The sequence below is a fragment of the Triplophysa dalaica genome, chromosome 18 (assembly GCF_015846415.1).
Source record: "Triplophysa dalaica isolate WHDGS20190420 chromosome 18, ASM1584641v1, whole genome shotgun sequence".
NCBI classification, from domain to species: Eukaryota; Metazoa; Chordata; class Actinopteri; order Cypriniformes; family Nemacheilidae; genus Triplophysa; species Triplophysa dalaica.
The window spans coordinates 4,687,417-4,704,007 of record NC_079559.1 but is presented as its reverse complement, the minus strand read 5'-3'; the positions used below and the strand labels follow the sequence as shown (position 1 = coordinate 4,704,007).

Here is a 16,591-nt window from a genome sequence, read left to right as displayed (position 1 = left end):
TTTACTTTAAAAGAAAGCACGATTATAAAAGCACTTATACAATGTTAAAACTGACTTTTCCAAATCTCTTCAGAGTTTTGTTATTTTCATATATAATATTATTGCATGATAATGAAAATATATAAAATCACACATATTTCGCTTGAAAAAAATTTGAATCAAAAATCAATTAGAATACCGTTACAACGTCTGATTATATATGTGAAATGAATGCATTTCTTTTTACAATTATTTTTTTAAATAAAGATGCTACAAGGTCTTTACTTGACGCCACAGAATAACTATTTTGGCTCTGTAAAGAACGATACAGTCAAACATTCTTAGAAGAACAACTTCTTTCTTTCCTTTTTATAATCTAAAGAACATTTTTTACTAAAAGAAACAGAAGTGTTCTGCGGATGTTAAAGGTTTCTTAAGGAACGACACAGCCAAAAATAGTTCTTCTTTAACGTCTTTAAGCACCTTTTATTTTATGTTTGTAATGTGCTTCTGAGAGTTGCCGGATCTAGTTGCTCTCTTCAAAACTTCCACTCCTGCTGCATGAACGGAAACGCATGGTGCTCATGGGGTCTGACACATATCCTACGGGAACAGCATGGAACACAATGACTAACATGCACTCCGCGTGTAACACATCAAATACAGCCTCCCACATTTTGCAGCATATGCTAAACACACACAAAGCTTTCTCAGCTTCACAAAGCTTAAGCCTGCATGTTTGCTGCATCAAATCAGTAATCATTTTGAGATACTTTGATCTGATAAAATTAAAAATAACACAAAAATTAAAAATTCTGAATGTTCTGAAGCACATTTACATGGTCCCCCCATGGAGCGGTTACATACACAGAAATGAATCACACATTTTCTAATGAATTCCAGTCGGACACAAACCGTTTCTGTCGATGGGTGGGAATTGCATGTTCCTCCTCAGCTCATCCCGGGATAAACCCTGTGAGGATCTCCGGCCAGAACTGTAAAAAAACAGGACCTTTATTCACCAATGAGTGATTAGTATCGATTTACACTAAAGACCACATAACAAGCACGATTGTCCTGCTATATGAAATTTTAATGATGCTAAATAGGATACACTTCTGTTTCTTTGTTGTTGTCATATCAGCTCAATGAGGCCTTGAAAGGTTAGTCTTGCTCAGATGATCCTCTTTTATATTTGTTTTCTATTTAGTCATTCATCATGTGACTAGTGAGATTTATGGTATGTGTCACCTAATGGCCAGCATTGCTAGATTTGGTCACCTAAAATGTCATGTTGCAAAGATTATGGGTCACTTGAACTCCAAAGTCTCTGCTTGTAGTTTTCTCTCCAAGCGGTTTTGTTGACAGTTGCCAGGACCTCAACACAACACAACACACACATTCATCACCACCCATAAAGAATTAAGTGGTGACCACCAGCAAAGGTTCTCAGTGTTAATGTCATGCAAGTTTCATCACATTTTCTTTCTTTTGTTTGCATGTTTGTTTCCAAGCGACGGCTCTTTGTACTGCTGGACTCAGCAGTGTTGCACATAAGTGTTGTGGTTGAACTGCACAGCACTAGCAAAAAAAAAAAAAGAGCAAGATGACCTGACTCTTCCATTGATGCATGGCTATGACGTAATGGCCAGCGAATGCCCCTATTTCAATTTATATTTGTTTTATTGAAATGTTTTATTATTAGATTTTCTCTATGCTGTTTATGATGTCTGATGGGGGAGTACTATGTGTGAAAATCATTCATTAACAAAAACGGCACTGTTATGCTGGCTATAATATAATATTAATAATATAATATAATTCATAAAAGTTAAATATAATTCAATAATTATAAAAAATTGATATACAGTATACATATAATCCCTTTCAGACAGAAATGTAATATTCATATGTCTTGATTTTTTCATAAATCATTATTATTGCTCACCATTCATGTTCGTCTGTAGATTTTACAAATATTTAATCAAATAAATAGTTTCGAAAACATCATGCCTACTTCGACAGGATAGTGTTAAATTATTAGAAAAAATAGTTTTTTCTGATAAGTAGCATTTTTGTAAATATGACGTTTACACCCAACAGCAATAATATATTTGTGTAATCTTGTGAGGATTGAATTTGTACTTCTGGCTCCAAAATGCATAGGCCCGAGCATTCAGGGCGTATTCCAACTCAAAACGTGAGCGGAGGGCCGCCACGTGACTCCGTCCGGGACTTCCTCGTGCCGCCAGGCAGTCCGTGGAGGAAGAGGGAGACAGAGAACCACTGCTGTTCCCGGAGGCCGGGGACATCAGCTGGACACACAGAAACACAACAAACGAACAAACAGGAATGAAGCAAAAATAACTCATAAGTATAGGTTAGTTGTTCTCAACAGGGGGGCCGTCCCGCGGCTCACAACGGGGCCCCAGCTGATTACCAAGGGACCTCAAGATTTTTTTAATTAGACAAAATGAGCATAGAAATATATACTGTATATAAATAAAAAAGATATTTCGTTTTTCCAGTTAAGCTATAAAATATTTTATTGGGAAAAAATTGGGTATAGGGGGGCCTTTAAATATTGTTTAGGAGCCCCCAGCCCATCAGGCTCCCAAACTCAAACACAAACTCGGTCTCATATCATCAACATGACTCCATTTAATAATCAATAAGATATTCACTATTCACCATCATCCATTTGCTGCTATGTACTGTATATACTCTGTACAACCTGTTTACACTTCTTGCACATCCCTGCCTATATTATATTATTATTATTTATTAAGTCCACAGTAAACAGTCCTTTTTATTTTGATTGCACATTTATTCTTTATTTAATCTTTTTCTACCATATTTAAGTAATATTTGAGAACCTATGGTATAGATTAACCACACATGATATGGCAACCTCTTTGTAATGTGCACCTGACCTACCTCCACATTACACAAGCATTCCTCCAGTTTGGTCACCACCTCAGAAAACTCAGGCCTTTCCTGTCACACAGAATAAAACAGGATTTTTACAGATATTAATCTTTGTCTATCCAATCAGAAGCTCAGATGAAGAGAGCTGACTGATCGCTGCCCACGCATCATTTAAAGAGGAGGACTTCAAAAGACCAGAAATAAGAGAGGTGGAACAGTATCATTTACATTCATAAGTTGAGGAGCTGCTGTGAGATGAATATGTATTTTCTGTTTTTTTACCCCTTATGTAACTGTCTGTATGACATGGAAAATTGTGTTAGAAGCTCTAAGAACACAGGTTTGATCCCCAGGGAACACACAAAGTGAAAAATATGAACCTTTTGTAGTGAACTGTGTGTCGCTTTGGATGAAATCGTCTGCCATATTCATAAATGTAAAGGTCATTTTTTTTGTCCGTGTTATTAGTAAATACACTAAAACCTCAATTTACAGTACACACACAAGAAGAAATAGCCTTCACCTTTTCAATGATTAAATTGTTTTCAACCTGTTGTCATGTTAAATGTGAGACTAACAAGAATAAGAATAGTGTTAACATGCACCTAGAATCAATCTCCATTTTATGCTTTACACAATTTCAGTCGAACAGGGACCGGCGCTGAAAACATTGTAAGGTGGATGTACAGTTTGTTAGAAAGCACATGGCAGGTTTGTTGTATAGAGACGTGGTAGTCTAGCAACTGGTTGCTAAAAACAATAAAGGAAACACAACTTGGGTAATCTGACCTGTTTAAAACAGTGGCACAGATGTAAAGCAATATTTTGGATTACAACTTGTCTTTCAAAAATGTTATATTTTATTTACTGTATTTAATTTGTGCCACATTGCCCCATAAACATATTTGCACAACTTATGTTTCACCATTACACTTTATGATTGTAAAGTTTTATGAAAACCTATTTTAACCAACTTTGTAGCATGTTCAAACGTCTGCAACAAAACATATTTTCATGAATACATAATATTCACATTTAGATGTATTTAATTGCATTTGGCTTAAAGTGCATTGTGTTTGTTTTATGAATATTTGTGTTCCCTGTAAATTGAACCCACAACCTTTGTGCTTCTAATGCACTGAGCTTCAGGAAAATTAAACAAAAGAAAACAGATATTTTAAATATGCTTTGATTACATTTCTGTATTTACTGTGTCTAGACAGATTTTTTGAGATGAGCGAGAGTACCAGACATGGCTCACTCACCTCTGGACACACATTCCAGCCTCTCATCAGCAGTGCTGAGATGGGTTTGGGAATCGAGTACCCAATTGGAGGCCGTACGTGATGATAGGCCATATCGGCGGCCGCAGCAGCTAAACAACACAAATATACCTTTAAATTTGAAATATTTAGATTATATCTACTCAATTTGTCGAACCCATTTACAGAGATTAATTAAACACCAAAAGGTCAAAGGGCAGTACGGGCTGGTCATTGTTGTCATTATTGGATGCATTGCCTGGTTTCAGATGTGCGAAGGGAATCTCCCCGGTGAGCAGCTCCCACAGGCAGAGGGCATAGCTGAACATGTCTGCTTTCACTGTGTACCGGGTACACTGGATAAACACCTCTGGGGCCATCCAGCGTAGATTCTGCACAGGAGCAGGAGAGCAAAATGACAAACACCACTGAATGTGTGACTTACAATAAGCTTGCTAACCCAGAAGACATGGACACATCACCTCCAGAGCCACCTTTACGTATTTAGTGACGTACGAGAGAGCCAAAGCCGCAATGCGAGCAGAATTTGTGCTGAGTGGATTGTAGGCAGTTAACACGTTCCCTTTGCGGGGAGATCATTAACAGACAGAATTAAACCAAGCGCAAAGGATTGATGGAGATGGCAAACGTACCCCGGGTTGTTTGGTCATGTTGTCCTCGTCCATAGACAATAGGAAACGGGACTCTGCGTAACAGCACAGAAACATTTTCAGATATTTGAACAGTTTGTAACACTTCATAATAAAATGCTATTCGTCGATTATACAATTTATATAATTTATACAGTGCAATAACTAACATCACTGCAAAAAAATTGATAATTTACTATTTTCATCTTGTTTTCCTGTACAAATATTAAAAAATGTTATAACATTTACTTTTAAATTAAGATACACTTACCTGAGAATCAAAATTACTTATTTTGTATTTTATTTTTTTATTTAAGTCAGTTTATGACAGAACAATGGGGGAAATAAACTTGCATGAAGCTTTGCTATTGGCAAATTTTTCCCTATTTTATAAACTATATTTATTTTAACTTATTAAAATGATTTATTTATTTTTCAAGCACAAGCCTTAATATCTAAAGTCACAATTTATTTAGGACATTTCATTGTATAAGTCATTTAAGTAAAAGTTTTTTTAAAGAAAGTATTTGGACTTTTTAAGAAAGATATTTGTACTTGAAAACATGACAAAAACACAAAGGAGTTCGTTTTAGGCAGTGATGAAAAACTATACACAACACCAGCATTTATTAATCGTACTTGATGTTTTTTCATTTTCATAATTGATCAAATTAAATTATTTTTTAAACCAAAACTGTATTGCTGTATTGTGTTTGAAACTACATACAATGCCGTGAAAACTATCCAACAAAAAAGAAATGTGCAAAGGATGAATTTATATGAAAACAATTCAAATATCTTGGTAAAGAAACATAAATGAACAATAAATAATGTAATACTTACAACATTTAATAATACTAAATGCTGTTTAAAACGGTCGTATACTGTTACCGTTTGTACAAACTTAATAAAGCTATCAAGAAGTGCTTTAAAAGTTAATTTAAGGTAAGAGCTTGCTTAGTGTCATGTTAAAGGTACAATCCACCCCAAATTATTCATACATGTGCCTTTTCTTACCTCCAAAATCAGCCACCACTGCATGTCCATCCTCATAGAGCAGAATATTATGACTGCAAAGACATGACTGATGAATAAAGGTTATAAACAGAACTCACAATACTATATTTCATTATTGCAGGTTGTGCTGTTAAATCAGGATAGTCAGACTAATACAATGCTGATTATAATGTAACAGAACAAACGATTTATTGAACAAAGCGTGATGATGATGATGATGATGATGAGAATGTTGGTTATTAACCTGTTGAGGTCCCGGTGGATGATTGGTCGGGTCAGATTGTGCAGATACTCCATTCCCTTGGCCACATCGATGGCAATGATGAGCTTGGACTGCAGATCGATGATCCTGGATGTTAAGACATCATTAAACGAACACCAACCCCCCCACTGATCAATGCACACACCCATCATTCCAACTCAAACAGATCAATGATACGACGGTCACCTCAGTGCTCAACCCTGCATCTGAGCACTGAGTGAAAACAGAGGCTTAGTGAGATCGATTTAGGTCTCAAGCAAACCCTGATGTCACATTCTAGGTGACCAGAGAACTAACACTGATTTTCGTTCAAAACTTTTGAGTGTTTTCATTGAAAAGCGATGAATTAAAAATATTCGGTGATGTGACTTTAAAGGTATAGTTAAATTTTTTTCATCAGTCATTCCGAAGCTGTATAACTTTGTTTCTTCTGCAGAACACAGAAGATATTTTGAAGAATGTCAGTAACCAAACAACATTGACCCACACTGGCATCCCTTGTATTGACAAAACCACCGAGACATTTCTCAAAATATCTTGATCTGTGTTCCACAGAAGAAAGAGTCAGCATTGATTCATGGGACGTTCTCACCTCTTCTGCTCGTGCAGCAGCGAGAACAGAGATCCTCCGGACACATACTGCGTTACTATGGCGAACTGACTGGGGTCATCCAGACACGCCCCTTCAAACTGAATGACACATGGGTGGTTGAGACGACACAGGATAGAGACCTCCCGACAGAACATGTCAGTGTCCGACTTTGAGCAGTATGTGTTTGCACGATACCTGTGCAAAAAAGTGCAAAAGTTATTTTGCATTAATGAGGAAAATCAGGACAAAGAAGCGTTTCATAAATACTACCGTTTAATTGCAACTATTTTATTGCGACACCTTCCTCTGTAGACTTTTCCAAAGGAGCCTGTGGGTGCAGACAGATAAGATTAAAAGGGGTCAATTGGGTATACTAAGACGTGTAGCCATAGGTTCTTCTGTATTCAGTTGACATACCCGAACCAATAATCTCATTAAACTCCAGTTCTGAGAGCTGGAGGTGAAAATTTGATGGCAGGCTCGCTCGCAGCGAAAGCACATCTGCCTTCTCTATGGAGAAAAGATGGGGAATAGGGATTTGTTTTTATATCTTCACATGAAACTAATCATCTTTCATTTAGTTTATGTTAACAACATACGCCCGGCGGTCAAGAAAGATGGATTGTGTTATTTGCAATGCCTTTGGTTATACAAACTAACAGCTTAAGCTGAAGCGATTAAACTGTGGGAGGATGTTTGGAGACAGTTTCTGACTCATTGACTCTCAGAGGATTTGGGCGATTGTGGGTTGCTGTATTTCGGGACATTAAAAGAGTATCATAGCAACAGTGATTTTGTGTGTCAGCTTTAAGCTTGTGTGTATGTGTGTGTTACCTTTAGTCATGCTTTTGATCTTTCCCAGAGGAGAGGGGACGGAAACGTAAGACCCATCTAGAAAACAGATTTGTAGTGTACTTTTTATTCAAACATTCCCAAATATTTGCGACAGAATTTGCCCCAAGTTGCTCATTTCAAACAATGCTGCTCTGTCCCAAAGAAAATGGAGAGAATATCTCATACCCCCTCCTGGCTGGGAATATTCATTGCAGGGGGAATCGTCCTGGGGTCTCTTGTAGTGTTTAAGCAAAGTAACAATAGCATCATGTCCTGAAAAAACACATACAAAAAAATCGATAAATATAAACTGAATCAATATATGAAGAGCTCTTTTCCAAAACGCATTAAACGCTAAATAAAAATAAATTAGTTTGTCATGCCATTTTGCTGTGTTACTAAACCTATTCACTGCTCCATCAGTGTTTCATGCCAAATCGCTATATTTCCTGGTTTAAAATGTTCTGCCAGATGCAGTTTCTTTCCAAAACGCTATAAGTGCTGAAACTGTTTTTAGCCTAATTGCTATATGTCCTCTCGACCAATCAGAATTAGCTCGTTGGCGATATTTGTATGCGTGTTATTTTTTAAATTGTTTGTTGTATGTGGTGGAAAATATTGAAACATGAAATTGAAAATATTTATTTTATTTTACTATTTTGTTTGTTACTATTTATTTTATTTGGCTGTAATTTATTTCATGCATTTGCATTTATTTGATTTATATTCATTTATAGTATGAGTCCCTGATGTCATATGTTTCATGTTCTCTTGTTTGTTTGTTTCTAAAAAGAAATAAACCAACATTTTTTTGAAAAAAAGGATGGATTTGTAGCGTTTTGAAAAAAATTAAAATAAACTTTGAATCGACAATATTGTTGTTTCATTTAACAATAATTGTTTAACATGTTCAGACTGAGCCAACAGACCATTTTAACAGGATAAATTGAATAGTAACAAAATGTATGGGTCTAGGTAAAAAAATGTAATTTTAATGAAAACTATGTAAATGGATTTATAGCGTTTTGGAAAAGAGCTCTTCATATATAAATTAATGTTTTGTCCGTCTGACAGACAGACAAGCATATTGCCGTATATTAAAGGGTTAGTTCACCCAAACACGGAAATTCTTTCATCATGTCATTCCAAACCTGTATGACTTTCTTCTGCCGAACAAAAAAGGTATTTTGAAGAATGCACGTAAACCAAACAACATTGCCCACCATTGACTTCCATTGCATGGACAATAAACCACAAAGACATTTTTCAAAATATTTTCTTTTGTCCTACGGAAGAAGTCATATATAGGTTTTATAGACATGATGATAATAAATGATAATAGATGTTTTTCAACTAAACTGTTAAAACACATCTCTCACACTGTATTTCTTCTAACCTTTCTCATAGGCCCACATTAAACATGTCTGTTCATCTTTCTCCCCACTGGAACGGCTCGGATCACAAGCCACCAGGTTCATATCCGCTCCGTTATCCAAAAGAAACTGGACCAGTCTGATGTGTCCATGAAAACATGCACTGTGTAAACCTGTCATTTCCAAAGTATGAAAGTCAACCACTCTTAAACAAAATATTGCAACATCAAGTAAAATAAATACTTAGTAGCGGATTTCCCAAAAATAAGGAGTTAAGCAGATGAATTCTGTCATGTTACCCGTGTGTCCATCTCGACCCTGATGGTTGATGCTCAAGGCATTCTGACTGAGCAGGTATTTCACCATTTCCAGGTTCTTACCGTATGTGCAGGCACTACAAAGACATTCAGATCTTTGGTTAGTCCAGCTTTGATACAAATTGTTATTTTAATCTCATCAACACATCACATTTACCAGCTGAAGCACTACAGTTTTCTATACTGTGTATGTCTGATAAACGTATAGGCCTACTGTAGATAAAGGGTGGCGAGATTTGTGTCACCTCACCCAAGGGCTGATTTTGACATAAATAATATTAGTCTGCAGAGCCGCATTATCACAAAAGTTAAGTGCAGTTTACTTGACAAACCTATGAAGCGCAGTCTCACTGAAGATGTTCTCCTTAGACAGACTCTCTGTGCCAGACAACTGAATAATCTCTTGAACCACTTCAAACTTTCCATTGTAGCTGGCACTGGTGAGGAATAGAAGATTTACAACAAAAACACTTCAGCTGTTTCAGGAAAACAGATTATTTAAAGGGATATTTCAATATTTCACAGAAAATCTTAAGCTCAAGACCTCATTTCTTTACTCAAATCAACTTTATTTATATAGCGCTTTTTACAATTTTCATTTATAAGTTATATACCTGTCAAAACAAGAGACAGAAGACAGACATACCCACAAACAGACGCTCCACACAATTTACTAACACACATAGACATAGACACACACACACACACGCACAGTTTACCCTCAATCTTTGTATTATTTTCTTATCTTCTTTATTGGAAATCCAAAGGAGGTGTTTATCAGATGTAGCTGTTCTGATTTACAATAAACGACACCACAGAAAATTATATGTTGTGTGTGAACTGGCCTTTTAATCTGCCTTTATCAGTTTGTTGAGTTTAACTGCCACCTTGTGTTGTGTGTTTTTCACTTCTCAGGTGAACTCACAGGTGGAGAGGTGTGTCACCGTAGATGTTGACACAGTGCGGCTGTAGGTCAAAAGTGCCCTGTAGCAGGAAACGGACGATCTCTTGGTGTCCAAACCGAGCGCAAAAATGAAGAGGAACGTGGTCCTCGTTGTCTTGAGCATTGACTTTAGAAAAGAAAGGGAAATACTTTTTATAAACATATTTTTATTATAAAATTAGGTATTATAAAAACATAATTTATATTCGATCAGAATGAATTTAATATTATGAAATACGCTGTAGATGATGGAAGACAAAAGACAAGCTCCCACCATCCGTTTTGCTGCCGTCATCCATCAGCAGTTTCACGATTCCCAAAAAGCCTTTAGCAGCAGCCAGATGAAGCGGCCGGTCCCCCACCTCTCCACTGGCATTCACATCAGCACCAAACTTCATCAGCAGCTTGCACACCTGTGAAGGAGGTAAAGTATAAAAATATCATGATTAAGCTTACACGCACATCCCACACATTTAAGATAGGAAGCAAACACTGACCTGCTCGTGGCCGAAGTAAGCTGCAATGTGTAAGGGGGTGAAGAACACTGCATCTTGGACGTTGACGTAAGCCCCGTGTTGCAAGAGAATATCAACGGCCTTGAGGAAGAGCAGCAATAAACAGTACTAGTAAAAATAAAACTGGTATGATCTGCTCGATCATGAATTCAAATAAAACATGTTTAAGGCACTAAGTGTGTTTAATATTAGTCAAGGTTTTGTGTATAAAAAGACAAAACCTGACCTGTTATTGTTCTTTGCATCACTCACCTCAAGATGGCCGGCCACAGTTGCTATATGTAGTGCAGTGAGTGCCCCATACCCCACCTGCTGGATATCTGCACCACCATGCAGAAGTGCAGTAACCAGTTCAGCATTATCCTACAGTACATTACACAAATACATCAGGGTATAAACCCCAAGGAGATAGTCAAAGATGTGAACCATCTGACCAAGTATTTGGCAGATATTATTCTCCAATATTTAAAGGGGTCATATGGTGGGAATACGTGTTTTCTGTGTCTTTGGTGTGTTATAAGTTGCCCATGCATGTATTAGACAGGTAAAACTGCAAATATTAAAGCGTCGGAACAAAAGATGCATTCGATCTAAAAGTGAATGCTCACCCAGACCTGCCTGAAACACCCCCATAAATCTACATCAGTTTGTGGTATGATTTGATTAAGACCGCCCAAATGTATACCCATGTAAGGTGGGAGTGCCTGTCAGTACAATTGCTTTGGAACCTGATGTTCCAAATATGGTAAGAAGCATTACATTTCCGTCACATGCTTGCAGTATTCAACCAATCACAAGCACTGGTTAACTTGCCAATCCTAGCACAACTCGCTTTTCAGAGCGATGAGCTTTGTAAAAAATCTGCCCGTATCAGAGAAGCGGGGCAAATAGGAGATACAAACATGCACGGTATGAGGAAAATACAGCATCTTTGAAACTTAAATCTTGTATACACATTGCATTACATCTAAAACAAACGATAATATTCGTTTTAAGCCTTGTCATATGACCCCTTTAAGGTTTTGTTGTTTCTTTGCACCCTTTTAGTTCAGAGGACTGATTCCCAGGGCAAAGTATTTGATATTATTCACAAGAAGGAAATACACCATCCTAAATGAAGCCTTGACTGACCTTGTATGTAGCCAGATGCAGGGCAGTAAATCCATTCCTGGTGAGTCTTGATGGACGCAGACCTTTCAGCATAAGGGTCCTGATGTGAGCTTTATTCCCTGATACCAGAAACAGAAAAATGATGGAAGTACAATGAAAGTGGAATGTAATGCATCTAGACAGATGCAAAGGGAAGCTTAACAGATACGTCTGTAAGATGTCTCCTACAGATCTGGAGATCTCAAAAACACCTGCTGTGTAAAAACATCTGACAAACATTAAAAAAGGGAAGTCTTACGTACATTCTAAATCATAAACATCTTACTGACATTTTTTAGATATCTATAAAATCTGACAGTAAACATCCCACAGACGTATTGCAGATGAGGAAATGTAATTGAAGACATTAAAAAAGAAGTATTTCAGATGTACTGTATGTGAGCCGTCAGGGATTCAACAAAGAAAAGTAATTTCCTGAATTTATTATTTATACCGCACAATACAACATGGGGATGTTTGGCACAGAGTTAAAAGCTCAAACAGAAAGCACCCAACATCCGCCCCAACATAAAACAACACACAGTTTGCAGCATCTTCACTATGACCGTTCTTTGCCACAGAATAACCATTTTTTTGTTTTCCGAAACTATTTCTGTCTTTTCTGTCTATTTCTGTTCCACTGCAAAAATTGTGTGTGCAATTTTGTGCTACAGAATGTTGTTAAATGTTCTTAATAGAACCATGCCAGCTGATACAGAACCCCTTTGGAACCTTTATCTTTAAAAGTATCATTCGTATAGGATTTAATGTTACATTATTCTAATAGAATTTTATTGTGACCCAGAAATGAACCGTGTGCCAGCTAACCCAAGCATACCCAAAAGCACAAATGAGGTGTGCATACATTTACTTCATATGGATTGAAGGTGTTTTGTCTGTACCTCCACATATGCAGCAGAGATGCAGCAGGGACAGTCCACCTTCCGTACGGTAATTCAGATTCACTTTATTAAACGCCTCCTCTGAGCTGTTGCAGTTGAAGAAGAAAAAATGAGTCACAAAATGCTCAGCTGTTTTTTTAACGCTTTGTGATTCTGACGATTATTAGTAAACTGTTTACAGATATTCAATCTACCTCACACTCTCTCCTCATGACCAGTGTTTTATTTTAGCTCTCCAAGCCTTGATCCCCATCTGCTGAAACCGTTTATACACTAATAATAGTACATTACCAAAAGCAGCCTGACAAAAATCAAAGTATGAAACTCACCTGAATGCGTGTTTGAGCTCTGTAAACTCCTCCTCTTTAATTCTCAAGTCCTCCTCCAGTCGCTCAATTATAACAGCGTATGACTCACTCACCTTCTTTTTCCACTCATCTACAGCAAATAAACATGGAGTCACACAACAACATATAATACACACACCGTGTATCCAAATATGACACACTCTACAGAACAAACCTCAGCAAGGATCAAAAACACAGAAAATGTCCATATATCAACAACCCCGATTATTATTAACAAAATAAATCAAGCAGCTGATGTTTACCTGTACATGTTTGAGTGGGTCTTGATTTGTAATTCCCCATTGCACTAGTTTAGAACTTTTGTACGTGGTTAGTTTGAGACAAAAGTGTCATGCAGCTGTAACACAACTCTAGAGCACAATAGAGAGGAGATATAAGATCATAGCTCCCTTCTAAAAATACATCAGCCTCAGTGCGGAATGTGTGACAACAATGACAGCTGACCTATCTGAGATGTACCCACGGTTGATTTCTCTATTCAGTATGTGCTTTCTTTTCTTTGACTGTCTGATGCAAGATCGAATCTTGAAACGGAGCAAAAAAATTCAGGATTCTATTTCAGAAACATACATTCTCAATTGAAGTCTCCCTCATGTTTAAAATGTTGTTTATTATTGTATTGCTGTCACATAGATAAAGCATGGATTTTGACAACACACCTTCATTTGGCTGACAATTAAAAACCATGATCCATTTACACTTTACATTTATGCATTTGGCAGGTGCTTTTCCCAAAGCGCTTTTAAGATATACATTTTATCAGTATTTCCAAACCCTGAGATCGAACCCATGACTTCTGTGTTGCTAACACAATGAGCAACATGAACATGCTCCACCGTGATGATGATCATTTAATTTACACACATTCTCAAACAGACCTGTCATTTTCCTTGAGAATATCTTGAAAAAGTTCTTTCCTAAATTTCAGCATTCCCTCCAGGTTCTTGTTCTGCAGAGCTTCCTGCAGAGACGTGAGCGTGGCATTGTGGGGTAGCGTGAATGTAGAACCACCATCAACTGTCTTCACCATCTCCAGCGACATCAAGAATGAGTCCTTCAGATCTAAACACACTGGAAAAATACAGGTGTTCCACAAACTACACGCAGATCTTTCTCCAGAGAACCTGACCTTCTCTGGGGACAACCCCCAAAGTCCCACACAGTCCTCCAGACTGACCTTAAACAAGCTCAGTGCCTTCATTTCAGCAGGGCTGTCCACGTTTTTCTTAAGGTCATCGTTAACACCAAAAACCACAGTCACAAAGCCCATTTTCCCATCCAGATTGACAGAGAGGGAGTGCATGAATGTGTTGCTCGGCACCGAGAGACCTGAACTAATCCAGCAGCCACTGATGATACATCTAGAACCGACTTTAACCTCAGCATCCAGCCTGGAGTATTCCACAACACTTCCCGGGGATACAGTCACACTTGGGTGTAGAACACAGTGCATGACGCAAGCCCCGGGTTTCTCTGATGATTTAGAGGAACAGATGCTGAAGGCGGTGGAGAGCAAGCCGAGTTCAGCTCTGAGACAGGGGTCAGTGGTGAAGTGGTACAAGTATTCCTCCGTGGTGCCGACGTGATAAAATTTGGAGTTGTTTAGCAGAATGACGTTAAGTTCTGTGCCCTTGAGATGATGGAATATCTTTTGCCGGACTTTAACATGGCCGTTCTCCTTCTTTGTGACGTTTGCTGTGTTTTTGGTGTAATCCAAAGTAGCTAATGGCCCCAAGGCTTGAAGGAAGTCCCCGTAAGCATCGATTTCACACGTCAGAGGTACGATTTCGCTTAACAAAGTCAGCAGTGTCTTAGCCGTTGAATAATCAAAATAATAGGTGCTGTCTGTGTACACAAACTCTTTTCCATTTCTTAAGCACAATGCATTGGATCTGCGCATCTTCTCACTGCTTGGCTTGTGAAGAAATTGAGAGCAAGTTCTAAATTCCATGTCACAGATTCTGGGTTCTTTCACTGGTTCTAGAACAAAAACACCATGTGTGGTTCCGATGGATATTGGTGAGGGATGTGCTAAGGCGGTGAAACCTGACTTGTCAAAGACAATGTTCTCGTTGTCAGGAATACTGTAGAGCTCAATGTCATCGGCACAAGTTACCAGAATCCCTGGATTCATGTGTGATGGGAAATCTACATACATGGCAAGTTTGAGCTCCAGCATTTGATATAAAGGGTTTCCCAGAGGCAGGGCGGTGAAAATTTTACCAAGAGCACTGGCATTGGGCAAACGCTGACTGAATCCTCCTACAAATACAACATTGAATGGACCAGTTAAAATTTGCATCTTTACAGCTAAACATTCTACAATTATTTCTAACGATTATTATAGTATATTATAGATTATTATAGTATATTATAGTATATAATTATTATTATTATAGGAAAACTTTGAATCTGACATCACATCATCTCTTACGTTTAGTAACTCAAAAAACTAAATCACAATAAAAGAAACGGAAATTAAATTATTAAAATATACAGTACCTGCATGTATGAGAATAATTTTAAATCCAGACAATGTCTTCCCATATTTATCATTAAGGCACTGCAGTGAATACAATGTAGATCCTCCATTACCTGTTTAAACAGATGCATTTTATATATTCGCTAAACATGTCTATGAAATATAATACAGTCCAAACAAATTGTCTTTTTTTATCATACCTATCTTGACTCCTGGAGGATCTGCAAAAACATGGTAATTGATGCCAAGAGGTAGTTCTTTCCTCTCCAGTTTCTCAGTAATCTGAGTTTCATATGCAGATCTCTGGTCCTCATCGACTGCAGTAATGACCACAAGATCCCAGAACTCACCTGACTCAACTGCTTTACCTGTGAAGAAAAAACAATTGTTATTATGGTCGTTTTTAATATAATATATTCTAGATAACACTATACATTTAAGTAAAGATTACCATACTAATAATATTTATTTCTTATACCTTGGTAGTTTCCTCATTTTATGGACAAGTTCGCAAGTTTAAGTTTAAGACAACACACCAATCATGTGAAGCTCAAAAGCTGCAACCTTACCCCTCATTTTGTTGAATTTTTCAAGTTTTCCCTTAGTGGACTTTTCCAGATGGATGTTTCCGCGGTCTTCCATGATGAGCATCAGCGACCGCAAGTCTATCCAGTAAAACCTTTTAATCAAATTACATACATTTGACCTTGTTTCTGTCACGTACTCAATAAAACGATAAAACGAATTAACACAACAACATCAATAATAACTTTGGCACGTAACTGTGACAATGATCACTTACTTAACATGTTTTTAAAAGTAATTCAAACTGTCAGAAATATCTCACCTGACTGTTTATACGAGAACTTCCGGGTTCAGTCATGTGATCAAAAGCACGTAAAAGCGTCCAACGTCAAGCGACGCCGCGTCTCTGGCTGCACAGACTGATCGTAGTATGATAATAAAGTATCGCGAGAGGAAAGTAAATTGCTTGCTTTCGAATCGCTCTCGCGGTATT

At 37.5% G+C, this 16,591-nt stretch overlaps 2 protein-coding genes across 6 annotated transcripts; both read right to left on the bottom strand.

Annotated features, from left to right (window-relative positions):
- Positions 1-6: 6 nt before the first annotated feature.
- On the bottom strand, positions 7-14,108 carry tnni3k (TNNI3 interacting kinase). 2 transcript variants are annotated; one of them, XM_056729771.1, is made up of 25 exons: positions 13,970-14,108; positions 13,053-13,161; positions 12,724-12,809; positions 11,804-11,901; positions 10,925-11,035; positions 10,655-10,753; positions 10,432-10,570; positions 10,140-10,284; positions 9,547-9,651; positions 9,197-9,291; positions 8,921-9,070; positions 7,711-7,797; positions 7,525-7,581; positions 7,108-7,200; positions 6,961-7,018; positions 6,691-6,885; positions 6,081-6,185; positions 5,837-5,889; positions 4,823-4,875; positions 4,429-4,561; positions 4,173-4,282; positions 2,917-2,976; positions 2,125-2,294; positions 895-974; positions 7-582 (listed from the first exon to the last, which is right to left on the bottom strand). In XM_056729771.1, the coding sequence occupies exons 1-25, from the start codon at positions 13,974-13,976 to the stop codon at positions 506-508; spliced, it is 2,475 nt and encodes an 824-aa protein (XP_056585749.1). In that variant the 5' UTR covers positions 13,977-14,108; the 3' UTR covers positions 7-505. The 2 variants fall into 2 exon arrangements, with proteins under 2 accessions (XP_056585749.1, XP_056585748.1); XM_056729770.1 differs by lacking the exon at positions 13,970-14,108 and adding an exon at positions 13,334-13,464.
- fpgt (fucose-1-phosphate guanylyltransferase) lies at positions 13,053-16,454 on the bottom strand. 4 transcript variants are annotated; one of them, XM_056729776.1, is made up of 6 exons: positions 16,421-16,454; positions 16,143-16,252; positions 15,774-15,941; positions 15,594-15,686; positions 13,970-15,353; positions 13,053-13,161 (listed from the first exon to the last, which is right to left on the bottom strand). In XM_056729776.1, the coding sequence occupies exons 2-6, from the start codon at positions 16,222-16,224 to the stop codon at positions 13,158-13,160; spliced, it is 1,731 nt and encodes a 576-aa protein (XP_056585754.1). In that variant the 5' UTR covers positions 16,225-16,252; positions 16,421-16,454; the 3' UTR covers positions 13,053-13,157. The 4 variants fall into 4 exon arrangements, with proteins under 4 accessions (XP_056585754.1, XP_056585750.1, XP_056585753.1 ...); XM_056729772.1 differs by lacking the exon at positions 13,053-13,161 and having other exon boundaries at positions 13,682-15,353; XM_056729775.1 differs by lacking the exons at positions 13,053-13,161; positions 16,421-16,454 and adding an exon at positions 16,376-16,407 and having other exon boundaries at positions 13,682-15,353.
- Between the last annotated feature and the right edge of the window lie 137 nt (positions 16,455-16,591).